Genomic DNA, 10,491 nt, shown 5'->3' on the forward strand with positions numbered 1-10,491 from the left:
TCGCAGACTTATCTAAATTAAAATGTATCTAGGATGGAGAGAATACTGCAATTGAAGAATAAGAGTAGGACTAACATGCATTTACACCTTTGATTAGTGAGCTATCCTAGATTGAATGATATTATAGCCAACTAATTATTATTTCCCCTCCATTTATTTACAAAAATCTACGCTTCTCAACCCGGATGCCCCCTCACATCTCCCACCCAAAAAATGGGATGCACTGAAATCAAAACAAGTGAGAAAAAAAATGATCAAGAATCACAAGTATATCAACAAATTGGGAAGGATGAGCCGGGATCAGAAGCAAGAAATTAGCATGTCCCATGTGCACTCATCCGGAGCTCATCCCTAGTCATCAATTCTTAAAGCTCCTTGCATTTACACTTCAATTGTTCCGCAGCCTGCTCCCCCTCTCCTCTGCTGTCCTCTCTGTCCTCGCCACCGTCTTCGTCGACGCGGACAGCGACCTCGTCATTGCAGCCGCTTCACCTTGCGCGCGCTCCGCATGGGCGCCCCGTCGGGGCCGGTGCACGTCCGACTTGTGGTCAGTGGGCGCCGGTTCGTCCTCTCTGTCTATGGCCGTGAGACCGGAGGCGGCGTGCACGGAAGCCCGGTTCGGTGGCGCGACGGCATGGCTGCCGCCCGCGCCGATCGTTCTCTCCTGCTCGACAAAGAGGAGCTGCACGATGGTGCGCAGTGGCATCCGGTCGTTGGATATCGCCTGCGCCCGCACGTCCGGCGATAGCTTCCGGCAGTCGATCAGTCGGCACAGCCGCTTCTTGTCCGCCTTGCTCAGGTCCGGGTGTTCCTGCCATCAATAAACCGAATTCGATCTATCAGACGAGATCATCTCACGAAGAAAAATCTAAGTACTTTTCTTCTTAGTTTGTGACCTTGAGGTAGGTGTCGATGGCGTGGTAGAGGCCGTCGTGGTCGTTCCGGGCGATGTCCGGCAAGCACTCGGCGAGGTCGACGAACTTGCCGATGGGGAACTCTCCGTCGAGAGCTATCGTCTGTAGATACTCGTCGAAGATCCTGACCACCTTCTCCATGGCGACGCTCATCCGCCGGCGCTCGTCGGTCGCCGCCGGCCGCTGGAACTGCGCCAGGAAGTGCTCCAGCACGGCCTCCGCCGCGCCGACGTCATACGCCTGCGTGTCCGACGGCAGGGGGATGAGCAGGTCCACCGCCTTGGCCTCGTCGAGCTGGGACCCGGCCTGTCGGATCAGCTGCGCGCGCGTGGACGACGACGCGCCGACGTAGTTCGCCACACGCAACAGCCGGAGAAGGAACCGTCCAGTGACCGACCCCGCGTCGCTGGGGATCATGGTGACGACGGTCTCCAGCACGCGCCTCTGCTTCGCGATCGTCTCCTCGGCGTCTGCCGCCATCGAGGAGCTCTGAGCCTGGCCGTTGACGCCGGGAGCGCTGGCACAGTATAGCGGGTCCGGGAGGTGCTTGCATGCGTAGACGTGCAGCGCCTCGCCGATGAGCGGCGGCGGGAGCATGCGCGCGGCGCGCACGGTGGAGACGACCGACCGGAACACCTCGATGTCCAGCTCCGAAATATCCTCCGTCCACCAGTCCTTGGGCACCGACTGGTGGGTCTTCTTCGTGTATCCCGGCCTCGTGTATGTGTACGACCACGAAACCTGCACACACACGCACCAAAACATTCAATTTTTGGCGCCAAATAACCACCACTATCAATCACAAACTCCCAATCCACTAACAAACCTTTGAAGGTGGGAGGAGGATCTTCTCAACAATGGAGTCGATGCACGGCTGGACGATGCGGCTCTCAGACCAGCCGGAGATCCGCCATGCCGCCTGGAGCGCGGTGATGGAGTCCTTCCAGCCCTGGAGGATACAGGAGTCGAAGAAGGTCTCGAGTTTAGCAACGAGGTTCCCCTTGGCAACGTGCTCCGTCATGCGGAGGAACCGGGCCGCCAGCATTGCCGGCACGAAGTTGCTGGCGCTGATGCTGATGGCGATGCCGTAGCAGAACTTAGCACAGAGCTCGAACGCCTCCTCGCCGCCAGGGATGTCGTGGAGCGCCACGGGCACCGGCTCACCGTCGTCGGTGTCGGAGCAGAGGCGCTGCAGGAGACCGCACTTGAGGAGGAGGGGGAACTACAGGGTAAAAACACCTGAAATCAAGAGGCTGGACATTGGAAAGGGGAAAGGACCAAAATTCCTATCTGCCCTACAACTACAGCTTCTACTCATGTGTCAAGATTAACATTTTATTTTGCTCCAACTCCTTTTTACTTTTGGGTGTGATATGATCTTAATCTTGTAATCTGGAAAAGTGTTGCTGTAAGTAGTTGACTAAGAGGTGTTGTCTGAAGTTTCCCTTTTCTGCAGAGAAATTGAAACCAATAGTTCTGTTTTTTCAAACTTAATGTGGCTACTTTAACGGTTATGTACCCCTGTTCGATTAGTATAATTTAATAGTCACAAATTTTCCCAACGTCAAAATATAAAACCTAGATGCAGTCCCCACAAAATAGTTTTGGAGGAAAATAAATAATCCTACTTTTTTTTGAAACAACGCTAGTACAGTTACACTACTTTTTTTGGGCAAATTATAATCACCACTGAAGTTGTACTCGTTGTCCTCACAGTTATGCCCCCTGTTCTTTGCGTTCATGCACAACACACTAACTGAACCTGAACCTTATGGCAATCATGTGTTCACTTATTGTAAAATTTAGTCTTAGGATCTTAGGCAAAACCAAATTCATGATCAAACAAGAACCTAAGCAGAGTAGTTCACATTCATCACTAAGGCCACTGTCAGTCACCAACCAGTGACACTCAGAGGACGTGACGAAAGACAACCCCACTCTATTCTACGAACTTGCTTAACCCCTTACTAGCTAGGTTTGCATGTTATTCAGGAGCTTTTGAAGCGTGGATCTGAAAAGGGAGCCGCACACATTAATTATACTTCCTTTGTTAAGTGAACCTTGACAATTTTGGTAAAGCAGATCCTCAGTCCTATGAACCCAAACCAGATGTGGGTTTGCCATCTGAAAAGAATGGTTAAACAAAGATAGAGTCGGTTTGAGGTCATGATTAGGCTTTGATCGATGCACGCTAATCATTGCGAGCGGCGAGCGGTGATCGGCTTAGTAAAGGCACCTTAGTAAGTACCATCATTAGGGCACCAATGACATTTCTTATGGAAAGAAAATGGCAAAGCCTAACATGTGAGCTGATAAACTATCTGAAGAGCATGGACATCTGGTTCAGAGTGTCCTATCCTTTGCCACGTAGTACTTTCTTTTATAAACTTTGCTTTTCAGATATGGAACAAAATCTTTTCAGGGGTGAAGTTCCTCGCATCATATTAGGTGTCAACCTAAGCCATTTCACTTGACATTAATATTCATAAACCGAAGCAATGATTCTTATGACTAGTACATATTTTCCTAAAATTTCAGAGAAAGCGAGACATACGCAATGAAAAAGTACAATGATGGCTACTTTTGCATCTATGAGCAAACATACCTTGTGTAGCTGGTACTTCGTATTGTTGACATGTATGATAAGATCAGCAGGTATGTCTGACGCTACTGACCTGTCATGCCACAAGTAAACCCTGTATTAATTGTTGACATTGTAATGTTGAAATGGGCAACCTCTTTCTTAAGATGTTACACCAAGCAGGTATAAAATTGGCTGCAAAGATGAAATTTTGAATATTTACCTGACAGCCTGTTCGGTGTAGAATGTGTCAGGTTTGGTCCCAAGCTTCATGTACTTCATTGTCAAGGACTTGTTGATCTGCTATCCTTTGGGTTGATTACTGAACAAACGTCAAACTTTGAGAAAATACAGAGAAAAGGTACTCAGTATTTTAGTGTTTTTTGTCATTTCTTTGGTTGAAAAAATATCATTTGACATATTTTTTTTCAAAATAACTTATTTGGTATTTGGTTACAACTTATAAAACCCCAAAACAAAAATAGATAAAATAACTAGGATACAATCGCCTAGGTTTCAGATAACTACTGCCGCAGCTTTTTTTTTGAAACGGGGGCAAAAACTTTGCCCCAGTTTGTTTTCAAAGCCTTGGCTAGAACTGAAAAACAAATAAGTCCTTCCAAATTAAACAAGCAACTGTTTATGAGCATGAAGAAACTTGACGCGTAAAACATGTGGATGAGAAGCACAATCAATAAAATGTAGTTTGGCCAAAAGATACAAAAATACTCAAGAAAACCGAAACAGATGCAATGCATCATTATCATCATCATGCTAATTTAAGTGGATCCGTACCTTGATGAACTATAGAGAAACCAAGAAAACCTTAAGATCTGACAGCTAAAAAGCTTGAGCTCATGGTAAAATGTGGCCCTTGATCTCCTTTAGAGAAAAGGCACAATCAGGTCCCTGCTAATTTATATGCACTCTTAAGCGAGAGGAGCTTTCAGGACCACAGGTTCCACTGTGTGAGCCCCATCCTTCGTAGCTAGCTCTCAACAGCCTTTCACCTTCAGAGTATCTTTGAAAAAAAATGTATGTTGTTGATGTGAACTTGTTTGTATGCATTTGCTTGGGGTTTATGCAAGCATGACTTCACAGTTGGTCACACACGGCATGGTGGCATTTTAGGGGTCCTGTGGTTTGATTAGGCTCACCTCACCTCTTTGTTGATGTGACATGTGTGCACACTCATCATCCAATACGAAGACAGTGTGTTGGCCACATTAGTGACACAGGTACTGTAAGAGGAAGCTTTTTAAGGAAGCAGAAATCCAAGATAAGGTAAATTAGATTTTCCTCAAAGGAGTGAGATAAGATGCCTAGATACTGGGGTGAACCTAGGTTGATGGTCAAACAACAGATACTTTGATGCGACCTTTTCAGGAGATGTAAAAAACATCCAAGAGAACAAGATTTGTAGGAATTTGGGATCCCTGAAATCTCAAGATTTGTGAGTTAGTTTTATGTGTGGGTGTAGTATTTTGTTGAGTTCCCAAAGCGTCAAGGCATTAAGGAAGACATATGGGGCCTCCATGCAACTCATGTCCCTTGAAGCCTCATCATGCACCAAACTCCAGCTTGTAGCATATAAACATTCGAGAGAGAGAGAGAGGGAGGGAGGGGGAGAGAGAGAGAGAGAGGTCTGCCCTCTGTCTGCAGTATGGCTTGAAAAAGGCAGGGGAACAAACAGTAGTGATATATGCACGGCACTAACGCTCTGTGCTGGTTTCAGATGAAATAGTACCTGATCAGGCACCACCACAAGCTCAAGGCCCCATCATACATGTATGCATGGCTTGTTGCTAGCCTGCTCTTCCTCCTCCTCTCCTTTTGTTGTCCTCCCTTTTCTGCACAAGGTGTTGGCAACTTGGCATCATCTCACTGTCTATTTATGTATGCAGGCCTCAGGGTGCAAGTGCAGCCTTTGCCATGGTCAGAACCCAACTACATGAAAATGTTTATGGAGTTTGATTGAGTACCTACATTAAAAAAATTGGGATTATTTTCTTTTCCAGACATAATATACCTGAATGAATAGTAGTTGCAAACTTTCCCTCGACTGCGACGCAGATTCAGAATTAACCCGCTGATTAACTCGTGTGAGATCGATGTTGACTGATACATCAAGTGCAGCTAGCATGAAATGTACAGCAAATGCCAGGTTCAATGGAGGATGAGCTAACGCGATGAGGGGTTGGTTGCATGATGGATGTAAATCAAGGACCATGCGACACATGGGTTTAATGTTTCGCAGCTGGTGCTTCCTGCAGCCTCGATCGGCAGGACACTAGCCAGTACAAGTGGTATTCAATGTATGAACTGGAAATGAAAAATGAAAAGGAAGTGCACGTTTCTTTCTCATAAACATGAAACGGAAATTGAAAAGGAATTTGGACAGAAGGATGTTGCTACATGTGGACGACAAGCAAACATCATTGCACGTACTTTTCCAGAACGGGTGAACTCCATTGAGATTTTTTTCTTTTGTAATATCCAAAAAAAAAAGGGTTCTAGAAGAGAACTGTTTCTGCGCCTTCCAACTGTACCCATGCACAATAAAGGCTCCAAAAATTTAATAATAACACCAAGGACTCTAGAAAATAATTCGGTTCTTTAGCAATTGGGATGGTACTGCTATGGAAGAGAAGAACAGACCAGGAAGTTTGGTTCGCAAATATTGTTCTTGTTTTACCAGCGAAAAGAATGTGCCCAAACGCAATGATCCTGCAGCTGTTTGATTTCTGTAATCCTCCATGGACCATGGGGTCTAAGGCTTCTGCCGGCGATGCAAACTAAGACGCGCGCGAGTGCAGGCCATGGCATGCAAGTAAGCATATAGGGAGAAAAAGATCACCTTAATTAGGTAGGAGCCCCGGCCGGGTGCATGCAGCTCCTCAAAGATCCAGAAATTTTGCTCGGGACGTTGAAGGAGACGCGCGGCTTGGAGGCTCTCCTTCTTCGTCTTCTTCCTGGAAGCCTCTTCTTCTTCCTTGGGCGAGAGAGGGTTCTGTGGAGGGGATTGTTGTGTTGCAGTATGAGATGGGTGCAGGTCTCAGGCCTCCATGATCGAGTCGAGGAAGATTTATATGGAGGAAGGAAGGAAGGGGATCGATGCTGACAATCAAGAGATATCCTACGCTAAAGATTCTCTACTTATTGAGTGTGAGCGGCGAAATAAAGAGAGAGAAATTAAGGGAGAGAGCGCGGCCGCGTGGTGGAAAGAGAGAGAGGGGGAGGGTCCAGGATCTTGTTGTCCCCACTGCTCGGCGGATCGGAGGATAGTGTATTATTGCCATCACTAGGCACACACACTAGCTCGATCGACGTCGCCCCCGAATCTCAATAGGCCAAAAGAGCAGCATCATGAGCCCAGGGGAAAAACATGAGTCGATCGAGGTGTTGGTCTCAATTAATGAATGGTTATCAAAATCTGTTCGTATATCTCTCCTGATCTCAAAGATATAGGGGTATACCAATCCTGGCCCAGATCGATCGGACTAGTTGTGATCATTCTAGGAAACGAATAACGTAGACCACTAAATATTTTGACTAATTAATGTAGCAGATAACATATTAATTCAGCCCCTTAAAATAAATCGTGAAATATTTCAACCAATTAATGTAGTAAGAAATAATTGATTATCTCCATGCTTGCTTCAATGTATTTTTTTTGTTTCCACAATGCCAAAACTTCTTACATTGCAACTAAAGTTTGTTTTCAGTTACCACAACTTTACATGAAACAATAAACGCAAAACACCAAAATATGTTCAGATAATTGATGTAGCAAATAACTCCTGATTTTGCCCCCCTTCATATTCTATTCTCCCACTCAATTGATTTGGCAGAACACCTGTCGTTTTCCCTCAAAAAAAATATCACGAATTGAATTGTTGCAACCGGTTAATATACCAAATAACTCATGGTCTCCATGATTCGATACAAAAAAAATATTTGTTCCAAGGAGGGTGGTGACATTTGTTTCTAACTATGAGAACATTCTAGGAAGATAACAATTAAAATTACAAATTATTTTCAGTAATTAATGTAGCAACTAACTTTGATTTCAAAACACTTAAAATTATTTTTACTAATTAATGTATTGAGGAGATCACGGTCTCCCTGCTTCTTTGGTGTAATTTTTTTTTGTTCCAACCATGCTAAATTTTGTTTTGCTTGTGCTACAAGAGTTCATTGCGAACTAAGAAAGCAGTGAGATCCTTGATGCAGGACACCAAACCCATGCCCAACCACTAAGGGTAGATCTTCAACCTTCACAAATCTGAAGGCTTCCAAGTGACACGTAGCCCTCTAGTAGGCACACAACCCCCAAACTAAAAAGTAGTTGGCCTTCACTTGGATACTGAGCCGTAGAAAAGTTACACAAAACTATCAAAGGCCCAATATTCTCTCAAAATATTCGAGTGAAGTCAACTTGAGATACATAAATCACAGGCACAAATCAAAGAAGCTTGGAGGTTCAAGTCCTTGCTCTCACACATTAGTATGAGATTTGTATACTAGCAAGTGTGTACTTAATATTATGCAATCCTTTGTAGTAGTATGAGATTTGTATACTCTTTTTCGAAAAATGAGATTTGTATACTAGCATGTTTGTTATAGTACTATAGACGTACTGCAATATACGGGTTATCTGAAGTACTAGAAGTGTTGGTGTGGAAGCAATGATTAAGAAAAAACATTGAATGATCATAGGGCGCTGAAAAAACAGAGGGTAATATGCCAGTAACACTACACAATAGATGTAGTGCCCGGAGCGAGGACAACACGCACCGATTGAAAGCTGGGACATATGGCGGGGTAAGTTTTTTTAGAGATACCGGAAAGAAGGTAGTAGAATTTTCGTTGATTGAAAGAGGCAGCAGATGGTGGAGTATATTTCTTTCCAGAGTTGCTACAGAAGAAAATGACTGTATTTTCTCTAGCTGAAAGATGCAACGAGTGATGGAGTAAGTATACCTTTAAGGTTGAAAGTTGGTGTAAAAATTACCATGTTTGTGCACCGTTAAGGAATTACCGTCTCAGAAATATGGGCCCTAAAAAATTACTATTAGTGTGTTTCATAGTTTACATCGGTAAATTACTTTGATGTTCAAGATTTCTAACGAGAAATAGCTTTCAGAAAAAAAGGTAGGTACTGGTCGCAAAAATTTACTGCTAAATAGTTACTGCGACGAGTTAGAATTACCCCTGATTATGCTTGGATGAAGAATTATTGGATGATAATTAAACTACTATTGATGTTCAAGACTTCTACCGAGAAATTGCTTTCGGATAAAATATAGGTAGTTTATAGTGAAAAATAATTTCTAAAGATCGGCGTAAAAAAGTTACCATCACAGAAATATGTGCACTCGAAGAATTACTATTAGATAGGTAACGGCCCGTTTCATAGTTAACATCGATAAATTACTCTTGACGAAAATTCGAGATTTTTGCCGAGAAATTGGTTCTTTCTATGCAAATATAGCACTACTAGAAAAAAACCTAGCCGTAGGATTGCTAGTAGTGGCACACCACTACACAGGTGTACCACTGCTATATAGCTCTACTTGGTACACCCCCCTACCAGTCGCGCACCACTTTTTGGTGCGCCACTGCTATCCCACATAGCAGAGTCACGCACCATGCCAGCGGCGCACCACTGGTAAGTCTGACCACTTTCTGAAATGATGAAAAATTGTACCCCCTAGCAATGGCGCACCATGACATCCTTCGAGATAGAAATTTCAAAAAATAAAATCCTTCGAGATGTCCATTATTGTGTCATCTAGTATTAATGAGAATTAACAAACATAAATTTTGAATTTCTTTGCAAAATGGCGTCATGTATTGGTAAAACAGGATTTCTTGTTGCATACGACCTTCGATGAAAATATTTTTTATATGAAAATGTATCTAAGCAAAAATTTCTATCTGATTTCTATTAGTGTGTTTCTACGATTGTGCCATTCTCCCTCTCCACAATCCTTTCCTTGCGGACAGGCTCATGGCTTAGGGGTTTCTTGGCAACCCCTCTACGAATACTTCCTCCACGCCTTGAGCTTCAACCTATGAAAAGTAATAGGTAGATAGCACAGGGGGTAAGCACATATACCTTGGAGAGGAATGCCAAAGATGAGCCGCAAAACAAGGGTGAATACAAATAACATAAAACTTGAGTTGTGCCTAGGACAGAATGCCCGACCTGGTGGGTGATACGTCTCCAACGTATCTATAATTTCTGATGTTCCATGCTTGTTTTATGACAATACCAACATGTTTTGTTCACACTTTATATCATTTTTATGTGTTTTTCGGAACTAACCTATTGACGAGATGCCGAAAGGCCAGTTGTTGTTTTCTGCTGTTTTTGGTTTCAGAAATCCTAGTAAAGAAATATTTTCGGAATCGGACGAAATCAAGACCGAAGGCCTTATAATTCCCGGAAGCTTCCGGAGCACCGGAGAAGAGTCGGAGGGGTGCCAGGGGAGCCCACACCACCTGGCCGCGCGGCCCAAGGGGGGGCGCGCCCCCCTATGGTGGCACCACCCCGTGGCCCCTCCGACTCCGATTCTTCGCCTATTTAAGCCGTCGTGACCTAAAAACATCGACGTAAAAGACGAACCTCCGTGAAAGACTCTGTGGGTGCCGCCACATCGCGAAACTCCAATTCGGGGGACAGAAGTCTCTGTTCCGGCACCCTGCCGGGACGGGGAATTGCCCCCGGAGCCGTCTCCACCGCCATCTTCACCGCCATCGCTGCCTCCATGATGAGGAGGGAGTAATCCACCCCCGAGGCTGAGGGCTCCGCTGTAGCTATGTGGTTCATCTCTCTCCCATGTACCTCAATACAATAATCTCATGAGCTGCTTTACATGATTGAGATTCATATGAGTTTTGTATCACCACTATTCTATGTGCTACTCCAAGCAATGTTATTAAAGTAGTTTTATTCCTCCCGCACGTGTGCAAAGGCGACAGTGTGTGCAC

General features: G+C 44.6%; 1 protein-coding gene across 5 annotated transcripts; it reads right to left on the minus strand.

Moving 5' to 3' along the window:
* Positions 1–251: 251 nt before the first annotated feature.
* Positions 252–6,769, minus strand: LOC124653638 (BTB/POZ domain-containing protein At5g47800-like). Of its 5 annotated transcripts, none has more exons than XM_047192708.1 (7): positions 6,353–6,769; positions 5,243–5,477; positions 3,719–3,817; positions 3,520–3,589; positions 1,741–2,136; positions 897–1,655; positions 252–811 (listed from the first exon to the last, which is right to left on the minus strand). In XM_047192708.1, exons 3-7 carry the CDS (start codon positions 3,775–3,777, stop codon positions 389–391), a joined length of 1,707 nt encoding a protein of 568 aa, XP_047048664.1. In that variant the 5' UTR covers positions 3,778–3,817; positions 5,243–5,477; positions 6,353–6,769; the 3' UTR covers positions 252–388. The 5 variants fall into 5 exon arrangements, with proteins under 5 accessions (XP_047048664.1, XP_047048663.1, XP_047048665.1 ...); XM_047192707.1 differs by having other exon boundaries at positions 3,719–3,805; positions 5,243–5,345; positions 6,353–6,768; XM_047192709.1 differs by having other exon boundaries at positions 1,741–2,103; positions 5,243–5,345; positions 6,353–6,767.
* Between the last annotated feature and the right edge of the window lie 3,722 nt (positions 6,770–10,491).

The sequence above is a fragment of the Lolium rigidum genome, chromosome 5, assembly GCF_022539505.1.
Source record: "Lolium rigidum isolate FL_2022 chromosome 5, APGP_CSIRO_Lrig_0.1, whole genome shotgun sequence".
NCBI lineage: Eukaryota > Viridiplantae > Streptophyta > Magnoliopsida > Poales > Poaceae > Lolium > Lolium rigidum.

Excerpts from the sequence above, each read along its gene's own strand:
- LOC124653638 (XM_047192708.1), bottom strand. The coding sequence starts at position 3,777 with ATGAAGTACATGAAGCTTGGGACCAAACCTGACACATTCTACACCGAA. Across the intron at positions 2,137-3,519 it reads CGAAGTACCAGCTACACAAG|TTCCCCCTCCTCCTCAAGTG; the intron begins GTATGTTTGCTC and ends TTTACCCTGTAG. Across the intron at positions 1,656-1,740 it reads TCCTCCTCCCACCTTCAAAG|GTTTCGTGGTCGTACACATA; the intron begins GTTTGTTAGTGG and ends GTGTGTGTGCAG.